We start from the raw sequence: 25,666 nt of genomic DNA on the forward strand, positions 1-25,666 counted from the left end.
TTACTAGACGTCTGACTCTGGGCAAGTCTCTTAACTTCTCTCATTCTCAGTTTCCTCATCTATAAAAAGGGAATGATAATAGCACCTACCCAATAACGCTGAAAGAATTAAATAAGATAACATACATGAAACACTTCATACTTTAAAGTGCTATATAAATTCTAGTTATTGTTATTATTTAAAAGTCACTTATTTTCATTTAGTTGAATGCAATAAATTTTAAAAATAGACATTCATAAAGACATAGAGGAGATGATAGATTTAGAGGTAGAAATTACTTTAAAGGTCATCTAGTCCAAATTCTTCGTTTTTCAAGCGAGGAAATGAAAATGTAGAAGAAATGAAGCAACTAATACAAGATAACAAGTTGGTAAAACCCAAAGAAGGACTTCCGGAATTGTTGAATAGTAGTTTTTTATAGAGTAGTAATTCAAAAGATTTTTGCAAAATAAATGATGGGTTGATGATAAAAACAACAGCTTATATTTATATAATTTTATTTTCACTGACTTGTCCAGATTCAAGATGGCTATTCAAGTCAATTCAATAATGCGTGCTGACTTGACTGCTTTCAAGATCCTCAGCATCCGAAATGATTCAAATGCTAAGTTATTCAGCCTTTCATCTGGGCTCACTATCCCAACTGGTACTGGATTCCCCAGAGGGTAGCTCACTACTGCACTCTGGAATTTAGGGGAACACCGTAGAAGTTGTGGTTCCAGTAAATAATTGCTCATCTGATGTATTTCTTCCAATGTTGATTTACCTTTTCAAAAAAAATTTACCTAAGATTTTATCTAATATTTATGTAAAAAAATATAGTGAATAAAGAAGTACAAAAGCAATCCCCTCCAAAAAAACTGGGGGCACATTCTTGCCTGGGGACGAGGGGTTCAGGCTTAAAATTGGTACCCAATACACCTCCAACCTACCGGGGCATTCTCCTTTTTGCACACACACAAGTTCCCTGGGGAGAGTGGGCTCAAACTCTGTGCAAAGAGTTACTGAAGGACTTATGTAGAAACATGTTGGGACCATGGGGCACACTACCATTCCTGACAGAAGCCAGGTTTTCTTCTAAGTAGGGCATGTTGATGAATCACTTTCTTGCTCAGCTGGGCTAGCTCCTTTCAGGACAGTATTTTGTCTGATGAGCCTGGATCAAGCAGGTTTTTTCCAGACTGGCCACTCAATAAACTCGGATGCTATTCTTACAAGTTCTAGAGATTCTAGCTGCTGAGAGCACATCTGATGATTCATCTTTTCTTTCAAAGCTCACTAGGTCATAACCTGGTCTGTTCAATCTCCAGATATGTCTTCATCCAAGATCAGGAAACAGCCAACCCAAAACACCCACAGGATACCTGCACGTACTTTTAAGTGAGGGGAAGATATACTGTCATATATATTCACCCAACTTCCATGCATTGGATAAGAACCAAGCAGAGGATATTACACATGCTCTAAGGACTGGCCCCTCACCCATTACCCTAAAGGCTAAAAAGGTCTTTAATTAACTGCTAGTAGAATGCATCCACCCTCAATGAGTGAGGTCTTACTATGCCTGTGTGAGCCTTGCATTCTTTCCTCTATCATTTTTTTTACCCTGTTATGTCACTGTAAGGGAATGGTCACCCTTGCCACTTGTGGCTATGCTATTCCTGTTGTATGGGTTTGTGATTCAGCATCTGCTTGGTCAGAGCTCTTCCTGCTATAGCAGTAAATGCAGGCAGTAGAGGCTCATATTGTCCAGACTATGTTTGGGCCAGGAAATGGTCCCTCTGCTGCTTTAGAACCTTCTGTAATTGTGCCCTCATCTAGGAAGTGCTATACTCTCACCTGTACCAAATATGGAACCTAAATGCATCTGATCTTTGGGGCTTCTCTATTTGGGACACTCTTATGTGCTTTACACACAGTTAGCAAACTGATTTTCCTGTAGGGCAAATCTGACCAGGCCACTCCCCTACTCAATAAACTCAGCTCCCAGTTACCTCCAGAAGCAAATGCAAACTCCTCTGATCAGCATGGAAAACCTTTCAAATGCTCCCAGACTTCCTTCCTTATTCCACATTTCCTCTCCCTTTTTCATATGTGGTCTTGCCAATTTAGCCTTCTTGCTATTGATCGGATGCAATATTCTTTTTCTCCCCACTCCATACCTTTGCAGTGGATATCCCTTTGCCTAGAAATACACTCACTCTTCACATCCATCCTCAGGATCTCTAGTTTAGTTTATGTGCCACCTTCCACATGAAACGTTTCCTGATTCTCCTAACTGCTTTGTGTCTTCTCAACATCACCTTGAATCATTTTGTATAAACCTATGCACGTCCATGTTGTCGTGCCCAGCTAGACTATAAATTTCATGAAGGCAGGAATTGTTTTCACTTTTGTCTTTGTATCTCTAGATCTAGCACAATATTTGACATATAGTAGGTACTTATTAAATAATGATTTTGTTGAGGTTTGGGGTGCTTAAGACCCCAAAATACTAACATGCTGAGTCCTGCTCAAATGAATTCTACCCAAGTCTTCTTTCAGCCAAAAGTAAAACAAAGTTGATTTTGACACATTGGGTTGACTCTTAAGAAGCCTCACCATTTGTGAAGCTTATTTTAACAAGTGGGCCAGGTAGAATCTGAGCCAGATTGAGTCTGAGCTAGATTGAATCTGAATGCCTTCATAGAGACAAGAAGGATCATATATGTGTGTGTGCGTGTGTGTGTATACACATATATATGTGTGAATGCATATGTGTGTGCGCACGTGTGTGTGTGTGTGTGTATAAAGACTGTAGGAGGGATCTAGGGATGGTCTAGTACTCTGGGGGTTCCAGAGATGGTCTTGATGGGAGTGGTCAGTAACCTGGGGTGTCTAAAGGTCTTGGTGGAAATGACCAGTAACCTGGGGTGAATAAAGATCAAATCTAAGGAAGATCTTGATAGGAGTGGCCAGTAGCCTGGAGAATGGGATTTTGATAGGATCAAGGGTGGGGAAGCATAACAGAGATTTGGCATAGCAATGATGAAAAGCTTATGAGCCTCAAGAGAATGCTAGATCAAATGGGGAAACTGAAGGAGCTTTCAGGGTGAGGTTTGCAGGGCCCTTTAGAGAAATGGGACTAAAAGTCTTCGGGGTAAGAGACAAAGGCCTTGGCTTCAGCCCTTATCCTCTCAGTTGGTTGATTAATTGGGATTAAGAAGGTCTAGGACTTGTCACTCCAGCCTTTTGGAAGGATCATTCGTGCCAATGTTGAAGGCACTGGTTCTAAAAATGAAGGAAACTGAAAAACTGTCCTTAATGTAGATGTTTTAAAGATGAAAAGAGGGTAGTATAAGCAGATGACATGAATGTCACAAGATAAGAGGTGTTGAGAGATGATGTCAGGGAATAGTGGTCAGAGAATAAAGGGTACTCCAAGTCCTCTGCTTACTGCAAAAGTTAGGACCAGTAAACTCCTCTGAAGAAAGTAGCCAGGGAAGTGGTGATATCACATGGAAGCCAGGTTTCAGTTAATGTCAAAAGGTAGCAGATATACTTGTAGAAAGCATGGAGGATTTAGCAGATTTTGCTCAGGATAGGATAGGGCCTATATAGGTGGCAGGGAAGCGAGATGACATAGCGGATAGAGCACTGGGCTTGGAATCAGGAAGACTCATCTGGAGTTCAAATCTGGCCTCAGACACTTACTAGCTGTGTGACTGAGTCACAATCTATCTGCCTTAGTTCCTCATCCATAAAATGAACTGGAGAAGGAAGTAGCAAACCACTCCAGTGTCTTTGCCAAGAAAACATCAAATGGGATCATGTATGACCAAAATGACAGAACAATAATATACAGACCACAGTGGAGAGGGAGAGTAGGAGAAGCTCAGAGCCTCAACAGGGTTAAAGCTGAGCTAGATAGGGATGAAAGTACAAAAGAAGGAAGGGTGGCAAGAGAGTTACGCCTAACATAAAAACTGTATGACGATAGGAAAATTTCTCACTTATATAGAGCAAAAGTCTATAATAACCTTGACAGGTAGGTAGTACAATTATTCCTTCCTCCATTTTCCAGATGAAGAAACTTAGATTCAGAGAGTTTGCCCAAGATCATATATTTAATAAATGTTGAAGCAAGGCTGAAGTCTTCTGAATCCAAAACCCAGAGTTCTTTCCAAAGCACCAACAAAGATGAAAAAGCCAGAATGTTCTTGATGAAGAGATAGTGTTCTATGTAGAAAGACTGATGAACTTGGAGTTACAGAACCTAAATTCAAATCACAACTCTGCTCTTTATTAATGGAGGGACCCTGGGCAAACTGAACTCACTTTTCTAGGCTTCAGTTTCTTTGTAAACTGAAGGTGTTGGACTAGATAACCTCTAAGATCCCTTCTGGCTCTACCTCCGTGATCCTAAGATCCTTGGGTTCATTGTAAAGATTATGTTTTTCTTTTTCTTTTCTTTTTGTTTTTCTCAGATGTAGTGGGGAGAGAGAGAGGAAGAGAGAAAAAATAAATACTTGTAATTGAAAAAAATTAATTAAAAATGTAAAGGTTAAAAAATGATTCTATGGTTAAGAGAGAAAAGATTTTGATTAAGCTATGTTCTTATTGTTAGGTGGTCCCCCAAGCCCAGAGGAGAATGTTGATAGCTTTGTTGATGTCCATAATAAATACCTTCTCCCTCAGTTGTTGTTTTTACTATTCAGTAGTTTTTCATTTGTCTCCAACTCATCATGACCCCATTTGGGGTTTTCTTGGCAGAAATACTGGAGTGGTTTCTCCAGCTCATTTTACAGATGAGGAAACTGAGGCAAACAGTCACACAGCTAGTAAGTGTCTGAGGCTGGATTTGAACTCAGAAAGATCAGTCTTCCTCACTTCAGGCTGGCACTCTATCCATTGTGTCACCTACTTTAGTACGACAGGAATATATTCTTATTCCTCCTTCACAGTTAAGATAACCTCTGGGGACTTAATAAATTGTCTGCTCCCACATCTGATATGCCTGCATTGTATGGACACACTATAGGAATTAAAGTTTTAATGGTGATACCCAGAACATGTGACCCTTTCTCCCTTTATTGCTTCCTCTTTAACACTCCACTGCTTTCCAATACTTATGTTCTTTAGACTATGAAGACTGGTTACCAAAGCAGCTTAAAATTTAATTTTTTTTAAAAACTCATGATAGAGTGTTACATTATTACATGAACATAGCAGCTGCTAAGAGATATTTTTTTTGTCCTGCTTCTGCATGCTGCTCATTTTTCTACCAAATTGTACTGTCAGCTTGACTTAGAATTCCTAGCACGTTCTTTTTTTTCATTTTTCTCTTCCTTCCCTAGATCCTTCATGCTTTAACTGAAGTAATGGGCCTTACTATAAAACCACATTAGAGCTGCCAGTAACCATGCTAACAAAATGTGTTAAAGGAAAATGAGTTGCAGACACAAGGTACAGGAAAGGAGGTACCATGCCATGATTTGGGTTGTAAAAGAGAGACTCAGAAAAGAAATGTGGAATATGAGTCTATCGTCAATGGGGAATTAACATTTATTGATAATTTGGGGTATTAAAAAATCAGTCAATCAACAAGCATTTTTAACCACCTACTATGTGTCAGATAGTGATTTTTTTTTAGGCAGATAGGCATATAGCTCCAAGTTTCTTAGATCTTCTCTAAGATAAGACAGTGTGGTAGGCCCTGGAAACACAAATACAACAAAAGGAAATAATCCCAAGGAGCTTGCATTCTAAACAAGAACACATATAAGCTTATGTGTGTGTGTGTATATAATGTGTATATCTATAAGTGTATAGATATACATATAAGTATAATAAATCCAAATAGATACAAGGTAGCTATATACTTGGGAGTTTGAGGAGGGCATCAGCTGTTCAGGGTCTCAGGAAAGACCAAAGGTGATGCTTGAGTGACATTTTGAAGGAAGGATACATTCCATGGATGGACAGGAGGTAGTCAATGCAAAGGCTTGATACTGAAGATAAAAGTTTTGTGTAAAATGGAAAGTAGGCTAGCTTGACTGAACTGTAGAGTGTGGAAGGGGGAGCAAGGTACAGTGAAGTGAAAAAATAGATTGAGAAAAAGTTTCAAAGGACTTTAAAAGCTAAACAGAGGAAATAGGAAGCCATGGAGTTTATTAGTAGGGAGTAACATGGTCAGCTCTGTGTGTCAGGAAAATTGCCTTGGTAGTTTGGAGGATGTACTGAAGCAAAGAGAGATTTGAGTCAATAAGGAAGGGAAGGGAACAAGCATTTATTAAGCACCTACTATGTGCCAGGCACTGTGCTGAACACTTTACAACTATTATCTCATTTTTGGAAAGCATTGTAAGCAAAGGGTAATTAGGACCTGAGTTAAAGTGAAAACAATATGTATAAAAAGGTGTCAGATGTGAGAGATCTTGAGGAGGAAAAAATTAGTAAGTTGTTGAATATGTAGGATGAGAGAGAGTGAGAAGTGGAAAATAACACCAAAGCCATGACCTTGGAAGACCATAAGAATGGTGGTGACTTTGATAGAAAAAAGGAAGTGGTGGGGCGTGAGGTGGAGGAGTAAATTTTGAGGGAAAGATAATGAGTTTTACTTTTGACATTTAGATTTAAGATATCTCCAATACATCAGTTTGAAATGTCAGATAGGCAATTGGTGATGTGGGATTGATGCCAGATGAGAGACTGAGGCTATGTATAAAGATCTGGAAGTCTAGCACATAGAGATAACAATTAAACACATAGGAGCTAATGAGGACACCGAGAGAGACTTGCAGGGCATCTAAGGCAGAACATTAGCGGGTCAGATCAATGAAGAAAAGAGACTAAGATGGAGTGTTTGTAAAGAGCAAAAACTCAGAGAGTGTCACAAAAGCCCAGAGAGAAGAGACTAACCAGAAGGAAAAGGTGGTCAGCAGTGTCAAACATAATTGATAGGGTGAGAAGGATGAGGACTTAGAAAAGTCTTTCAGATTTACCAATTAAGAGAAAAATAACAGTCTTTCTAAATTCTTAATCTTACAAGATATTCTTTTTACTAGCTATATGATAGATTAGTTCCAATCTAATCTATTTATAAAGAATGAAATGAAATCTAAACTAGAAAGGAGTTTAAGATTATTTAGTACAGCCCATGAGCATATAAGGCACAAAAACGTTAAGTGGCTTGTCCAAGGTTACATGACTAATTAGTGACAGAACTGGAACCAAAACTCAGGTGTCCTGTGTTGTAGTACAATGTCCTTCCCCTAACTTGAAATTCACTACTTCCTCCTCTTCCCAAAAGACCCTAAAATTCCTGTTAATTCTATGTGTCAGAGATTAAGACCACTTGAGTAGAATTACTTCTTATGTGACTAACAGTAACACATCCTGATAAAACTTTTTAAAATTAACTTTAAGAAAATAATATCATGATACAGTGCGTTGAATAGTAACATACAAATGCTTATCTTTTGTAATTCAATTCAATATTTACTGATGACTACCTACTATGTGCAAAGCAGTACTAGGTACTCAAAAAATAAGGGCTAATGTAAACCTGTTTCTGATCTTAAGGACTTTACATTCTACTGAATAGTCTTTCTGGATAAATTTCTGTTAACTGAAGGGAGAATTTGAATTTCAACTTATAAATAGAAATCAGTGTGAGAAAGGAAGTAGGGAATCTCTTATTTAGGTCATTATCTTTAAAAGATAGTGAGAGGAAAAAACTGGGACCAATGAGAGTATAACCTCCCTCTTAGGTAGCTTCCATAGGTTTAATTATCTCTATCATGATGACTCCAAGACATACATACACATGCATGTAAGTGTACATATATATGTACACATGCACACATAGGTGTATGTGCACATGCGTGTATGCACATATTTGTGTGCATGTGCACATGTGTATAAAGTCTTGTATATGTACATGTATGCACTATATATTTATGTGTGCACATGTGCATTGTTTGTGTTTGTATTTCATGCATGTACACCTGCATTTGCATGTGTATGTACTTGTGTATGAGTATGCATGCATGTGTGTATGTGTGTGAGTATACATGTAACCCTAGTATCTCTCCCAAGCCCTAGTCCTATATTACAAATTGCATATTGGATGTTTTGAACTACATATCTTATAGACATCTAAAATTTTACATGTCTAAAACAGAATTCACTAGCTTTTCACCCAGAATCACCTTTCTTCTGATTTTACCCTCATTCTTTAGCAGGTATCATCCTTCTTCCAGTCACCCAGGTACACAACTTCATTGTTCTCTTTGATGCCTCACTCTCCTCTCATATCTGATCATTTGCCAAAAACTTGTCATTTCTGCTACCACAATGTTGCTCATACCTGTCCCCTTCCCTCCATTCACATAGCCTCCACCCTAATCTAAACCCTCATTGCCTCTTACTTTACTCTGCCTAATTGGTTCCCCTGCCTCAAGTCCCACCCCCACCCCCCCCCACTTCAGCCTACTCTTAACCACCAAAGTGATTTTTTTCCAAATCACAGACACATGCCCCATTTTGGTAAACTCCAGTAGCTCCCTATTACCTCTGGAATCAAATGTAAACTGTTTGGAATTTTAAATCCTTTACAATCTATCCACATCGTCCCTTTCAAACGTTATTACACATTACTCTTCTTCACACACCCTAGTGTCCCGCCTAACTGGCCTTCCTGTTATTCCTCACGTATGATCCTCCATCTCATATTTCTCTGCCTTTGGCACAGGCTGTCCCACAGGCTTTAGACTTCTTCCTCACTGCTCCCTCCTGAAATCCTGGATTCCTATAAGACTCAGTTAAATTGCAACCATCTTCATGAAACTTTTCCAAGTCCCCCAGCTACCAGTACTTTGCTCCCAAATTTATTTTGTATCTGCTTTGCATTTACCTATCCATGTATATATTCTCCTGCCCATTAAAATATAAACTCCTTGATGGTGGTGGCTGTTTCACTTTTATCTTTGTATTTCTAGTACCTAGCATATAGTATGCATTTGGTAAATGCTTGTTGACTGAACCAGTGTTTATGCCTTGTATTTCTTGGAGAGTGTGAATTGCTTTCGGCAGCTGACTGCTTTGGCTCCATGGGGCCAAGAGGATTAGAAAGTGAGTCTGGAGCTGATCATGTTACTAGGGAAGTGCCTACTGATAAGAAATGATCTCATGTTAGATGGAATAAGTTCCTGTTTGAAAGTGGTTCCGAGGTCTCACAATCAATCCAGTTAACAAGCACAAGGTATTGAACAAAGGATAATTCTCTGATAAAACTGAGAAGCAACCAGGTCAAAGAGTAATCATCATGAGAGAGCCCTCCAGTCTGGGTTTCATAGCAATGATTTCACAGCTGCTTCTGGCTAAAGGAGCAATTCTCCTGTAGCCTGTGGTTGCAATTCATAAGCTCCAGTGTACCACTCTGAAGCAGTAAAGTTTCTGTCCCATAGCAGGCAGCCAATTGTAATATCTCCAAATGGCTATCAAAACCCATATAAATTGGGTATGGGGGGCAAAGCCAAGATGGTGGATTAGAGGCAGCAACCAAACCAAACTCTTCCAACATTCCCCTCCAAACAATTTTAAAATAACTTCTTAAATCAAAATTTGAAGTATCAGAGCTAACAAAAGGTCAGAATGAGCCATTTTTCCAGCCTAAGACAACTTAGGAGGTCAGCAGAAGAGGTTTGTGACACCAGGGTGAAGGTCTGTCCAGAACCCACACACAAAAAGGCAAAAAGAGTAGTGGACCTTAAAAGCTGCAGTAACAGCAGCTTCAGGAGCTCTCAGCCGAGAGATGGTAAGGGAGTCAGATAGCTGGTCAGAGACTATAGGGGACCCTTTGCTGGCACCGATTGGCAACTCTATTGCCCATCAGTAGTTCTTGGTCATAGTTCCAGGGTGGAGAGGAATACTTGTGGTCTGTCACAAAGGAACTGAGGCCCTGATCACAGTTGCAAGGAAGAGAGAAGTACTAGTGCTTGTGATTACAGAGGAGCAGGGGACCTGGTTACAGGTTACAGTTCTAGGGTCAAGAGAGTGTACTAGCACTTGTGGTTGCAAGGGAACAGGGGCATTTCCTGGCTAAAGACCAGAGTACAGACCAGGAGAGCAGCAGCCACACCTCTCCCCAGATCCTACCACCTTGGAAACACCAAAAAAATGTGCATACCCCCACAACTAGCTTTGAAGAGAGTAACACAAAAAAGCCTAAAGCCTAGAACAATGCCACCCCACTCCCAGGTGAGCAAAGCCCAACTTTAACATAAAGTTCAAAGTCAAGTAATCCGAAAAAATGAGCATACAACAACAACAAAAAAATGACCATAAAAAACTACTATGGTGTCAGAGAAGACCAAGACACAATCTCAGAAGAAGACAGCAATGTGAAGACAAATACAAGCAAAGCCTCAAATAAAAATGCCAATTGGACCCAAGCCCAACAAGCATTCTTGGAAGAGTTAAAGAAAGATGAGTGGTAGAGGAAAAATTAGGAAGTTAAATGAGAGTGATGCAAAAAAAAAAAAATTTATGAAAAGAGAATATCTTGGTAAAAGAGGCACACAAATTCACTGAAGAACAGAACTTAAAAAGCAGAACTAGTCAACGGAAAAAGATGCAAAATTCACTGAAGAAAATAGTTTCTTAATAATTATGAAGGGGTAAGTGAAAGCTAATGACATGATGAGATATCAAGAAACAATAAAACAAAATCAAAAGAATGAAAACATAGAAGAAAATTTGAAAATATCTCCTCAGGAAAACATCTCAAGTGGAAAACAAATCAAGAAAAGGTCATTTAAGAATTATTGGACAACTGAAAGTCATGATCAAAAAAGAGCCTGTATATCATATTTCAAGAAATTATCAAGGAAAACTGCCCTGATGTCCTCAAACTAGAGGAATTGAAAGAATCTACAGATCATCCCCTAAAAGAGATCCCCAAATGAAAACTCCCAGGAATATGGTAGCTAAATTGCAGAGCTCCTATGTCAAGGAGAAAATATTGTAAGTAGTCAGGGGAAAAAAATTCAAATACTGCAGAGCCACAGTCAGGATAACACAAGACTTAGCAACTTTCACATTAAAGGAGTGGAGGGCTTGGCATATGACATCCCAGAAGGCAAAGGAGTTCGATCACAGCCAAGAATAACTTCCTCAGAAAAACTGAGTATAATCCTTCAGGAGAAAAAAATGCACATTTAACAAAATAGAGAATTTTTATGTATTTCTAATGAAAATAATCGAGCTAAATAGAACATTTGGCATTCAAACATAAGACTCAAGAGAAGCATAAAAAGATAAACATGAGAGAGCATTCATAAGGGACTCAGTGAAGTGGGTTTTTTTTTTACATCCCTATATGGGAAGATGATACATGCAAGTCTAAGAGCATTATTAGGAAAATTAGAAAGTCTTCATAGACAGAGACCATGAGTGTGAGTCAATTATGTTGGGATGATATAAAGAAATTAAAGTGGTGAGAAAGAAAGATTCATTGGGAGAAAGGAAGGAAGAGGTAAAATGGGGAAAAGGTGTGCAAGGAAGAGGCTTTCCTCAGAGGTGTAAATACTTATCAATCAATTTTCAGGCAGGGGGAGAGAAATATACTCATGACACATTTTTAAGTTTAATTTGCATTATTGACATTTTTCTATTGCTTTCTGAAGCCTAGGCAACCAATAAAACAATAAATCAAATCCTGATTTGTGGCATTTGTTAAAGGGTAAATGCTGACATTGAGATTTTAACAATTCGCTCCTATGAGCTTGGTTTGACTGGTTCCACCACCACTTGACTCTAACTACTTGTAATTTTTGTGATCCTAAATAGGTAACTTCTCTCTGGTCCTCAGTTTTCTCATCTTTCAAATGAGTATGTTGAACTACTCAATATCTTCGATCCCTTTCCATTCTAGAACTTTCATAGCTATGGAACTGGAAGGGTCCTCAGAAGCAATCTAATCCAACCCCCTAATTTTACAGATGAAGAAATTGGGGTCTAAGAGGATAAGTGACTTGCCCAAGGTGACATAGGTAGGAATCATCTGACCCAGGATTTGAACTCTGGTCTTCTTTCACTCTGAGTGCTCTTTCCACTGTACTGCCCTACCTCCCCATAATACTGTTCCTCACATTTAGTCCACAGTTGTAGAATTAGAGAAAGTTGTGTCATTTAGACTTCATTTAGAGAAGATTCCAAAGAAAAGTTTAAGAAAAAGAAGTTAAACAACTGATTCATTCAAAAAATCCACAGATATAAAAACTTAGCTATGAAATTAGAATACTTTAAGTAGACATGTGGGTACTCACTACACTAATTCATATCATGATCTCTCTCCAAGTTAGGAGATCATCTTCTAAAGTTGTGGTGGCTAAAATATTCATTACCCTCCAAACAGTCTGGTGATAAACCTCTCTGAACTTACTTAGCTAGTTGGTTTTCAGGTGACAAATATAAAGTCCATCACCAGGAGCATTCTCAAAGTCCTTCTAGTTTGGAAGAACATGGCAAAGCTTGAACTCTACTGAGATAGTTGTCAAGAACCCAAACCTTCATAATACCACAGGGGGGTCATGGGTCTATATGTGTAAAAGCTGTGTAGGAACTAAGAAATACTTGTAAGTAATTGAAGGAAATTAACAAACATTAATTCAATCCCTACTGTGGGTTGAGTGTCAGACTAAGTGTCCTAGGGACTGAGGATTAGCATACAAAAACTCTGGGAAAAAAAATGGTCCCTTCTCTCATAGAGTTTATCATCTAATTAAGATGAACAAACCTAAACACGAAACATCTTGGGATAAGTTTCAAGCAGTGTTTCAAAAGTGCATGTATCAGTATTCAGTTGCGCATAGACCAGACTTCTATTTCAGTCATTCGCTACAAAATTGGTAATACAGAAACAAATGAAAAAAAATTTGAGGTGGGGGATTATGGTTATTGAACACTGAACATACTGTCAGACACAGTGGATGTGGTGGTTTTGCTGAGCTAATTGTTTTTTTCTTTATTTAATCTTTATTACAAAGAATGGCTCAATGGCGAAAGAAGAAAGAAGGGCTATAACAAGAAATGATAGGGAGGAAGGAAGAAAGGAAGGAAGGAAGGAGGGAGAGAAGGAAGGGAGGGAGGGAGAAGGGAGGGAAGGAAGGAAGGGAGGGAGGGAGGAAGGAAGGAAGGAGGGAGGGAGGGAGGGAAGGAAGGAAGGAAAGAAGGAAGGAAGGAAGGAAGGAAGGAAGGAAGGAAGGAAGGAAGGAAGGAAGGAAGGAAGGAAAAGGAAAGTAGGAAGGAAGGAAAGAAGAGGAAGAGAGGAGGAGAGAAGATGGGAGGAGAGAAGAGAAGGAAAAAAGAGACCATAAACAACAAATAGTGGTCACAAATCACTTGTACTTTCACATTGAATTCAGCTGATAACCCACATAAATATATACAAGGAAAGACAGTATCAAAGGAGACACACTGATAAAGATGAGAAACCAATTTTAATTGCAAAGGGAGAAAACAAAAAAACTCTAAAAAGTAGATTAGTCTTTATCTGATGTCAAGTTCTTCAAAATCTGGGGGCATTTTGTATAGAAGTAAGCTGCCCTCCATACCTCAGTACCTTGAACTTTGGAATCAATTGCATGTCATGTGGCAAGGGACAGCCCAGCATGACATGTCTGCATCAAATAAGGGACCCATACTCTATAAGGGAAGCAGAATTGCTTTAAGTCAAAAGAAACATGAGATGCACAAATTTTAAGACCTCTCCACTCCAAGTGTTCATGTTGAAATTTGTGCCCAACCTGTGTGGAGCCTTCTGGTCTCTTACTGGTTTTATCAGTCACAGTCAGACACATTACACCTTGACTCCAACATAGAGATGTCATTTTGGTTCTCTTTGAGAACAAAGGACAAAAACAAACTCACCTCAGTACCTCTTGAGGATGCCACTGTGTAGTATAAAATTGATGTACATAATGGTGTCTCTGAGTCATTAGAAAAAAATTATTTATATTCAATGTAATTTACTTATAAAATTGGAAAGGATGGAAATTCCAAAGAAGGAAATTTAGAATCAGTGTAAAAAAAAATCTTAACAATTTAAGTTGTCCAAAAGTAGATTGGGCTTCTTCACTAGACAGTGGTCTCCCCCTTCCCCTTCTTGGAAGTCTTAAAGCAAAACCTAAATTCTTGTCAGATTTCACAGTAGGATTCCATAAGGATATGGACTGGATTAAATAGCCACTGAGTCACTACAAACCCTCAAATTCTGTAATTTTTTGATAATGCATTTTAGCAAGATTTCTATCAAAAATGTTATAAATTTTCAAAAGAGTGAAAATGGCATAAGGCAGGACTCAAAGGAAAGAATTAGCAAGTCATAAGAAGTGGTGGATGATAAATAGAGTGGTTTGACTACAGCAACAGGAACTGTGGAGGAAAGTAAAGTTGTAAGAGGGGGAAGTTGTCAAAGAATTTAACTTGTCACAAAAGTAAAGAAACCATCTAAGCCCAAAAGTATTCTATGCAGGGAAAGGATAAAAATGCATTACCCATTAGAAATTGTTCAGTGACAGAAATAGCTTGACAAGTACAAAAAATATCTGGAATACATTATCAAGATAAAGTAGCTAAAATTGGCTTCAAACACTCAGATCAGGTAAAATTAGGACATTAACAAAAAAAAGTGAAGAGCTTGACAGGTTTGGATTATCTGTATAGTTATCTGAGTCCAGGGTTTTCTCATTTGGGAAATTGTAATTTTTCTCACTGGTTTTCACTTTTCCAGAGTAAGTTGAATCAGTGAACAACCAAAAGTGCTTGTCTCTGCAAGTTTCCTAAGATATCCTCATCCTTCAGCTTTGATTGGAGCCACTTAATATTCAAGCAATTTATAACTAAATAAGCATGTCTTCATAACATATTTTCTTCTTCAGCTTGATCTTACAGCTAAACCATCATTTATTTATGTGCAGTGACATTATCTAATATTGATTATGTTGAAGATTCTTTAGTTTTATCAATGGCCAAAAGATTTAAAAGAAACTCTTTGAACTCATCCCTTTGATGGGTACTAATGTAGATGAAAGGGGGAATTTTTAATAATGTAAATACAGTTTTTATTTGGAAATTTGAATGTGTTGCCTTCTCCTCCAATAGACCTTGAAAGTCTATTTCAAGGTTCTAATAAAGTGGCATAAATTGTTCCCATCACCACTGTCACTTTGGCTCATTCCTTTGGAAGCATTTATTGCATGTCTGCCATGTATTATCTGCTAAGCCGATAATCTGGGTGCAGAAAGGAATATAAAGACATTATACTTTGGTTATGTTAAAGAGGTGACTAAAATGGCTATACCTTTTGATACAGAGATTTCACTGTGAAGCATATACCCTAAAGAGATCAAAAATACACAGACCCCCAAATATACCAATAGAATTTTTTGTGGCAGCAAATAAGTGAAATCAGAATAGAGGTTCATTAATTGGGGAATAGATAACAAATTGTAGTAGATAAAAGTAATGGAATGTTACTGTGCTCTAAGAAACATTGAAAAGAAAATATACCAATAGCATGAAAATTTTCTATGAACTGATGCGTAACAAAGAATAACCAAGAAAACAATATAAAAATGACTACAAACCATATAATTGGAAAAAAACATACTAAATACAAAACTTAATTGGAATGACCAAACTTATCCCCAAAGTGTAATAGAAAATGCAGCTCCCTCCCTTCTTTGTAAAGGTCAGGGTTTATGGGTAGAAAGGATTCTCAGACTCAAGTATTATGTGTTTAATTTGGCTGAATTGCTTTTTCTCTCCTTTTTTTCTTTGTTACAAAGGATGGAGAGGAATATTTTCTTTTTTCCAGAATGAAAGGGTGGCTAAGTAAAAAGATATTCTTAAGAACTTTAAAATGTTTTATCCATTTATCAAGCATTTTGTCTTCTTCCTACCTCCTCCCCATCCACTGAAAAGGAAGGAAAGAAGGAAGGATCAAATAAACAGTCAAGCAATAAAAATTTCTAAGTAGGTCACCTTCAAAAATGTATTTCTTATTCTGTTTATTAGTCATCATCTGTCATGAAGTGGACAGTTTATTTTATTAGTCAGTCCACTGGAATCATAGTTAATCTTTTAGTTGGTAGGAGTTCTTACATCTTTAAGAACTATTTGTTTTTATAATGTTGATGCTACAGCATAAATTGTTCTTCTGGTCCTGATCATGTCACTCTGAATCATTTCATACAAGTTTCATATCCCTTTGAAACATTTTTTTCATTTCTTTCAACACAGTAGTACCCCATTACATTCTTATGCCACAGTTTGATCAGCCATCCGCCATTTAGTATAAGAACTTTTTCAAAAAGAATGAATGATGTAAAATGGCTATATGATTTAGACATAAAGGGTGATACCATAAGCAGAGGAGAGAAAGGAATAGTTTACCTGTCAGATCTATAGAGAAGGGAAGAATTTATGACCAAACAAGAGATAGAGAACATTATGAAATTTAAAATGCATAATTTTGATTACATTAAATTTTGTTGCACAGAGCCAATGCAATCAAGATTAGAAGGGAAGCAAAAAGCTGAGAAACAATTTTTATAGCAAGCATCTATGCTAAAAGCCTCATTTCTAAAATATGTAGAGAACTGAGTCAATTTTTTTTTATGGGGGAGGAAGCAAGAAAATTGGGGTTAAGTGAATTGCCCAAGGTTACATAGTTACTAAGTGTGTCAAGTGTCTGAGGCTAGATTTGAACTCAGGTCCTCCTGATTCCAGGGATGGTGCTCTACTCACTGTACCACCTAGCTGCCCACAAGTTTTCCTTACACAATTGATAAATGGTCAAAGAATATGAACAGGCATTTTTCAGAGGAAAAATTCAAGTTATCTATAGTATATGAAAAAATTCTCTAAATCACTATTAATTAGAGAAATACAAATTAAAATAATTCTGAGGTACCACCTCATCCCTATCAGATTGCTAATATGACAAAAAGGGAAAATGATAGACATTGGAGAAAATTGGAACACTAATACCTTGTTTGTGGAGTTGTGAACTGATCCAACCATTCTGGAGAGGAATTTGGAATAATAACCAAAGGTCTGTAAAACTGAGCATACCTTTTGATCTAGCAATAAAACTACTAGGTCTATATCCCAAAAAAGATCATAAAAAAAGAAAAGGACCCACATGTACAAAAATATTTATAGTAGCTCTTTTTGTGGTGGCAAAAAATTGAAAACTGAGAGAATGTCTATCAGTTGGGGAATCGCTGAACAAGTTGTGGCATATGAATGTAATGGAATACTATTGTGCTATGAGAAATGGCGAGCAGGCAGATTTTAGATTGTAAAGATTTACATGAACTGAAGAAGAGTGGAGTGAGCAGAACCAGGAGAACATTGTACATAGTAACAACATGTGCAGTGACCAGCTTTGTTAGACTTAGCTCTTCTCAGCAATGCAGTGATCTAAGACAATTCCAGAAGACTCATGGAAAATGCTATCTGCATCCAGAGAAAGAACCATGGAGTCTGAATGCAGAGTGAAGCATACTATTCTCTCCCTCTCCCTCCCCCTCCCCCTCCCCCCCTCCTCTCATGGGTTTTCCCTTTTGTTCTGACTTTTCTTTCATAACATGACTAATGTGGAAATATGTTTAAATAAATAAATGGTATGAAAGAATGATGGAGGTGGTTTCTATCTCCTTTCATCTTATAACTTCCTGTAGCACAGTCAACATAGACAGTCTTATAGGTTCATAAAGTGAAAGCATTATGATTCCACTTCCAACTCTACCATTATGTAACCTTAAACATATTATTTAACTATCTGGGCTACCATCTCCTCTTCTGTAAAACATCAAGGAGAAAGATTTTAAATGGATGATTTGAAGTCCTATCCATCTTGAAAATTATATGATTCTAACAGATTTCTGAATCCTTCAAAAGATTTGTCATGGTCAGCATTGGACTACCTCCACAAAGTAGGCAGGAAAATTCTGTTGGTACAAAGCCACTTGTCAATATTTTCATTTACTCGTTTGATAAATATTTACTGGGTAACTTTTGCTTTCAAAGCTCTGTATAAATTGTTAGGGGGATACAAAAAATATACAACATAGCCTGTGCCTTCAAATTGTAAACAGTCTAGAAGTGTCTGAGAATATTGTTTTTCCATCTTCACTTTGGAAATGTGCAAAATTTACTCCTATGACAAATGTCCAAGTACCATCCAAAGTGGCTGATTGATTGGAGTACAGAAACAAGATATGCTTGAACCTAGATGGTCAGATAGAATGTCATGATGAAAAGAGAATGTTAAACATCATTCCATGAAATCCATGAATCACGTTTCTTCTCTAAGTTGTCATTGTGCAAACTTTCCTATTTATTTGAATTGTATCTACTGCTCTTAAAATAAAGTGGAATATGACATGACCCAGAAACTAGATTTAAATCTACTACTTTCTTTCTTAGGATATCAATGAGTGCATTCTTGAAAACTATCCTGAATGTTCGAACCCAAGATTATTTTACATCATACCATATTTCTGTGGACAACATCCAAGATGCAGGTAAAGACCAATATGTATATGTGTATGTATGTATGTGTGTGTGTGTGTGTGTGTGTAATATATGTACATATATGAGACAATATAACATTTATTGAAATTGAAATATAACATTATATATTGAAAGCACACTGGTCTGAGACATTGTATTCAGCACTTTCATCCCTGGCATCCCACATTTCTGGAATTCAATTAATATTAAGGCTTAAACACTAAAGATAAAATAGATGGACTAGACAATAGGAACGACATCTGTCATTTCATTCATATGGGGATCTCTCAGATTAATAAACTCACTCTGCCAATGCAGATCAGCACATTCTGTGCAGTTTAGAGTCTTAGGGAGTTTTCCTAGATCACTGGTGTCACACTCAATCAGAAATGGGTCCTTGTCCACATGTTGACTTAGAAACAATAAATTAGCATTATCTGTGTTCTGTTGTATTTTTACTTATTTGCAAAGTATTTCCAAGTTACATTTTAATCTGCTTCAAACCTTGGGAATTCGTGGGCTACCCTACTTGCCATACATGTTTGATATCTTTAGCTTGATCATGGACAAGTTAAGTGACTTTTCACAGAACATTTTTATTCTGAATCTGTTATTTCAAGTATTTGTAGATCACAAGTATTTGTAGATCATAAAATTCAGGGGTGTCAGAAATATTAGAAGTCACCTAGCCCAATTTCCTTATTTTATCGACAAGGAAACCAAGGCCCAAGAGGTTACCTGACTTATCCAAGGTCACACAGGTTACAAGTTGCAAAGTTGGAATCTGAATATAGGTCCTTTGACTCAAAATCTAGTCCCTCTTTTACCTTATCATGCTGCTTTTCTAGGGATCACAACTTTTCCCCATTTACTTGCTTCTCCTGAGAAATCTCATCTCTCATCCAATGCAGTGACTTAAACTTAAAAATTTTAGTTTTAAAAATTAAATGAAAAGCTTTAAATTTAAACAATTAAAAATTTTAAGTGATCTGTTGTTTGACAATACAATATTTTGTTTGTTCATTTTTAACACGTAGCTAAACAGTCTCAGAACATTGTCACTCACTGTAAGGAATCATGCTAAAAGCTATGGAAGATATAGAGATATAGATGAGAAGAATAAAATTCATGCCTTGCCTTTAGAAATATTACTTTTAAGACCTACCTGCACATGGCTGCAGCTGGGAGGCTGGGATTCCCTCACATGCTGCTACCCAAAAAAAAGGGCGTTTCTAGCTGATGTGTTACTTAAGACCAACTGTCCATCGCCAATGTTTTCTGTTTCCTTTCCTCTTTGATGTTTCCTTGACATTCTTCTTGACACTTTCCCTCTTCCCCTTCCCCTGCCTTTGGATCTTTTTTATTTCCAAACTTTCTTCACTACTTTATACCTACTGTTTATAAACTCTTGGCTTTTCTCTTAACCTGGTTCTCTGTTTTCCTGCTTTTCTCCAGCCTTGGATGATGCCTTCTTTCATTCTCTAAATCTATTCATTGTTAATGTCATCATACACTGACTACACTCACCCCTCACTTCTGCACTGCCTTCAACTCAGTAGAAGACAAGACCACAATCTTATTTAATGCACACACAAAAAGTAACTCCTCCACCCTATGGTTCAGACAGTGAGAGAGCTGTTTTCTACTGTCTTGGCTTGTCTTTGAGTCACTGGGACTGCAATCCCAGAACACTGAGCTCCAGTAACAGTTGGGCCAGACCACAAAAGAACTGGCTACACTCTGGGGAGCCCTTGAGGCCTTCCAGGAAGTAAAGAAATGAAACAAGAAGGGCAAGAGACCATGGTACAAGATGCTAGCTCCTTAACAAGAAGTCGAGCTAGAACATACCCACCTGAACTGATAAACTTTTAGAAAATTTAATGATGAGTTGAGAAAGCCATCAGCCAACTGCACTCTTTAAAAAAAACCAAAAATCTTTTATTTTCAACTTATTTGCAAGTCTTTTGACCTGCATAGGATTCTGTCTCTTGCTAGTTAGTATAAGGTTTCTATAAGTTTTTAAACCTCTTTGTCTTCTTGTGGAACATTGGAGAGTCTATGCACCTTGGGAAAACCCAGAAAGACTCTAACCTACTATTATAGTTCTGAGTACAACCAAGGAACTAAGCTACCATTCAGCTCCACAAGCAAGTAGGTTTCAGAAGATTTCCTTCATCACCCATTCCCAGACTGACCAATTCTCAGCAGTCCGTCTAACCTTGAGACTGAACTTCTTAATCAGTTGGCATTATGGTCCCCATCTTAGATAGGCTCTGAGGCCTCTAGAAATTTTGTGGACTAGGTCCTCATTCAGCAGAAACAAATGCTACAACTGATACTAGGGTCCTCACAAACAATTTATCATGGACATTTAATCTGCAGACTGATAGTCCCAGGAGCTCTACTGCTATTACCTGAGATGCTGCGCTTCTCTCTCACTCAGTCCCACTGGACTCCTGACCTGGGCTGATATGTTTGAGAATCCGCAGTGCTGCTGCTGCTTCAGACTGCCCAGGACTTCCTGCTTGGCTTTGCTATAGTGGGATCCGTGCTGGTACAGCCTGTGTGCTGTGCGCTCAGTACTCCTCCAGCCCTATGCAACAGATCCTTCCTGTCGATCTTCCAGACTGTCCTGGGCTACAAATCTGCCATACTCTGTCTCCCAGTGGATTCTGCCACTCTAAAATTTGTTCAGATTCTCTTTTTAGAGGTATCTGAAGGAGTTTGTCTTAGAGCTTAGGTGAGTATGAGTTCTCACTCCGCCATCTTGGCCGCAAACAATGTATCAAAGAGACTGATCATCTATTCTATTTTTTGGGGGGGCGGGGGGGAACAATCGGGGTAAAGTGTCTTGCCCAAGATCACATGGCTAGGAAGTGTCTGAGGCTTCATATGAATTCAGATCCTCCTGAATCCAAGGCCAGTGCTCTATCTACTACACCACCTAGTTGCCTTTGATCTGTCTATTCTTGCAATGTGTTCTAGCTGACCTCTTACAAAGTATGCTGCTCTCTCCCGCTCTGTGGGAGAACCTTTAGTTCTTATGCAGGTTAATCTCAATTGAGCAATACTGCACTGGATGGAAAGCCTAATCACATATATTAAAAAGCCAGTTAGAGGTCAGATGATACCATCTTGAAGGAGCAAGAACCTGGAATATCTTTGGATATCTCATAAGCCTCAATGACATACACAGAGATATTTTTAGATGGTTTGACTTTCCCATCGCTTATGTTATGAGACCAGTTGGTCCTATAGCTGGCACAAGATTTTTACATACAAGCCCTGCGTCTATACTACAAGTTGGCACAACCTTTATACCTCAAGGAAGACAAGCTTCTATGCACCTGAAACTTTGCTCTTGACAGTATACCATCCAAGAGATGCCCAATAAGCAAAACTTGTACTCTGCCACTACAGCTATGATGGTAGACCACATGAGCATACTCAAAACCTTATAAGTCATCCACCAGGAACAGACGTTGTCTGCTGGTTGGCTTCCTGAAACCTGCATGCCAATGGATATTGCAGGAAACTAAGGTGTGGTTGTATGGTTTGTCCTTCGTTCTCAAAGAGGACCATGACATCAGGGAGGTGATGACATGACCTGCAATTTGATTTGAGTGAGGGAGGGCTGTGTAAAGTCACCAGCCTCACTTTCTCCTCCAGAGCCATCTGGGTCCAGTGGCCAGATATATCATCAGGATGAATGTAGTGGGAGACCTTGGCACTTTTAAGCTAAGGTGATTTCAAGTGCTCACTTTGAGTGAGGCAATACTTTTCAGTGAATAGGTATCTTTAACAAGTGAATCAAGGACTGATGCTGAGTGAAGTGAGCAGAACCAAGAGAACATTATACACAATAACAGCCACAGTGTGCAGTGACTGACTTTGATAGACTTCTCAGAAGCAATACAAGGATCTAAAACAATTCCAAAGGACTCATGATGGAAAATGCATCCACATCCAGAGAAAGAACCATGGAGTCTGAATGCAGAATGAAGCAGAGTATTTTCTTTTTTTGTTTTGTTTTGTTTCTTTCTCATGGTTCCTCCCATTCATTCTAATTCTTCTATACAGTATGACTAATGTGAAAATGTGTTTAATGACAGTGTATGTGTAGAAGCCATACAAGATTGCATGCCATCTTGGGGAGGGGGAGAAAATTTAAAATTTATGGAAGTAAATGTTGAAAGCTAAAAATAAATAAATTAACTTTAAAAAAATAAGTGAATCAAGGGATGGCCCATTTAATAAAAAAAAAAATCAAACTGGAAGGGAAAGATCCTAATGGATCAAGATATCATCTCCTTCCCAATAATGCAGATGATGAGTCCTATGGCTTACCAGTTAGCACTTATGATTACTATTTGTATGACACATCCACTCTAATTTCCACCAGTCATTTCAGCATGTTCATCTGGAAACAAAACTATAGCTACCAATCTCTTGTCCATCTCCATTAACTGTGAACATACAGTAAGAATAAATAATCTAAGCCATCTTGAACTCAGGCAATGGAATCTCTTACAGTATATAGTAGATTATGAAGATCTGAATCAGAAGAGAAAACATGAAAAATGGCATACATTGGTGGAAGTCTTGCACCAAAACATAACTTTCAACTCTGGGGGGAAAGTCTATAAGGTGGGAAGATGTTCAAATCCACAACAATAAGGCTACATCTAAGGGAGGAAGAGACATGGCTGGTCCATTGCTATTTTAAATGAATGCTGTCTCTTGGTGACATAAACCATCATTTGCCTATGCTTCACTTTCTTCCCTTTCCATGGTGTTAATTGACCCTACTCCCTTTGAACCTCCCCTTGACTTCCAACCTTTTTGCTCTCAGATTCAGTCCATTATCTTCCATCTATCCCTCTGGAGCAGTTAACCTGACTAACTCTGATCTTGGCCCTGCTTCCTGTTTATGTAGCTGGTTCTCAGCTTGGATCATAATCTAGTCCCTCCTCCAGGTACTGGTCTCTCACTCCAGGCCTAATGGTTGCAGCTAATAGTTATTACATGTTGTTCCCCTCACTCACTCCCCTATTTATTCTGCTGCTTGGAAGCCAAGAACCAACACTTATGGTCTACTAGGGCAGAACAGATGTTTTAAAATTGAGAAATCTGGGTTAATGCAGGGAATAGAGGAGAGTAGCTCAGGGAGGGCAGGTTATCTTGAACACCTTCCCTGCAAATAAAAATAGCTCTTAGAGTAAATATATACATGTGTATATATAATTTTAATTTATATATATAATTTTAAATTATATTCTTGCCTGCTCTCACTGGTGAGAAAGTGGTTCAAACAGGTCTGAAGTATGTCTTCAAGTTTTTTATGTTCTCATTACTTTATTAGCAGACAATTTCATAATTCTAGCAAATCAATGTATTAAAAGAAAGGGATTCCTAGTGTTTTCAGCTGAGTGCTCATGAGAGGTCTTAGACACATGTAGAGATCATAGATTTAGAGCTGGAAGGGATCTTATAGGCCATCGTATTAAAGCTGTCCATTTTATAAAGTTGAGAAAATTGAATCCTAGGCAACTTACTGTACCATGCTGTCTTTCTTCCTGATATCATTCTGAGAAACCTGCTTCCCTGAAATATTAATGAACAGTCATCGAAGAGAAGACAAATATTATAGGCTAAAGAACAAGTGATGATAGCAACCTGAAATTCTTTCTCTGATAGAAAATAAACCTTTTGATTGAGAGATTAGTTTCCCCCAGAGGCAAATTTTGGCTATAGTAGGGATTCCTTCTGGTGTGGATTACAGTAGATGACCTCTGAGGTTCCTTTTCATTCTCGTAATCTGTGATGAAGCATTTGACAAGCACACAGGAAGTTCACATTCTTCCTGATTTCATTTCTTTTCTTACTTCCCATTTCTTTTGCTCTTAACTGAAGGCTTCTTTGAAGTCAGAATTCTGATGGGAATGTGGTTGACCATCCTCTACCTCATCATAAATAGACTTCTTTGAAGGCTGAGTCATTTTTTTCTTGGTGATCAATGTCAGCTTCTTGAGGACAGAATCTATTTCCAACTCCTAACAGTGCCTAGTACATAGCTCTGTACCATAGTACCATAGCATTTACTCAGTACTTATTGAGTGATGGATTAATTCCGCATGTTAACCCCACAAAAGCAGAATCTTGGACTAGAGAAACCATTAGAATAAATAGATTAAGAAGATCTGTATTCCAGTCATTGTTGTTTTTCTTACTCCATACAGGACAACCCAAGAGTCTTAGGTCAAACTTTAGTAACTTAAAACTACTCCAAGATTTTTGGGATACCCTGTATTACTCTAGCTTTTAATATCAGTTATGTGTTTTGCATGATTTGGGATAAATAACATATTATATTTTTATAGTTAGAAGGACTTCATAGGCCATCTAATCCTAGATCTCCATTAATAGAAGAGGAAACTCAGGTCCATGAAGAAGTGACTTGCCCAATATCACGTAGATAGTGTCAGAGGCAGGATTTGAGCCCATATCTTCCCATTCCAGATCTGTCACCCATTGTACTACTCTATGCTGCCTCAAAAGTGTCAGACCTCATTTCTAGAATTATATTCTGACTTCTAGAGTTGACCAGATGTACCTTCCATTAACCCGGGCATTATTTGTTAGTAAGTTCTACTAGTTACTTAAATTCTTTTTTAAAAAAATACTCTGATTATAACTTAGGTAGCTAATTACAATAGCAATGATGTCAATGGAAAAAACAATGATACAATGAAATGATACGATTCAAACTGAATACTGTAAAATTCTAATGACCAGTTTTGGTGCCAAAGAAGAAATAAAAGAAAATATTCACCCACACTACTTCTTTACAGAGTGGAAGACTATAGATGTTAAATGTTGTGTATAATATCAGACTTTTTCAAAATGTTTGGTTAGTTGTCCTGAATTTTTTCTTCCTCTTTTTACTATTTGTCATAAAGGATTTATCTCTGAAATGGAATGGGGAGGGCTATACTGAGAAAGGCAGATGATGTAAAAACCAAATACAGCAAAACAAATTTTTTAAATCAGAAAAAAAGAAAATGGGGGGGGGGGGTGTTATAGTCACACCTACATGGTT

At 37.9% G+C, this 25,666-nt stretch overlaps 1 protein-coding gene across 1 annotated transcript in view; it reads left to right on the forward strand.

Moving 5' to 3' along the window:
* Window positions 1-25,666, forward strand: part of UST (uronyl 2-sulfotransferase) — a 400,010-nt gene that overhangs the window by 321,998 nt on the left and 52,346 nt on the right. Inside the window, exon 6 of the mRNA XM_072643672.1 lies at window positions 18,481-18,578. Within this exon, the coding sequence (XP_072499773.1) occupies window positions 18,481-18,578 (98 nt within the window). The remainder of the gene's footprint in view (window positions 1-18,480; window positions 18,579-25,666) is intronic.

This window comes from Notamacropus eugenii, chromosome 2 (genome assembly GCF_028372415.1).
Source record: "Notamacropus eugenii isolate mMacEug1 chromosome 2, mMacEug1.pri_v2, whole genome shotgun sequence".
NCBI lineage: Eukaryota > Metazoa > Chordata > Mammalia > Diprotodontia > Macropodidae > Notamacropus > Notamacropus eugenii.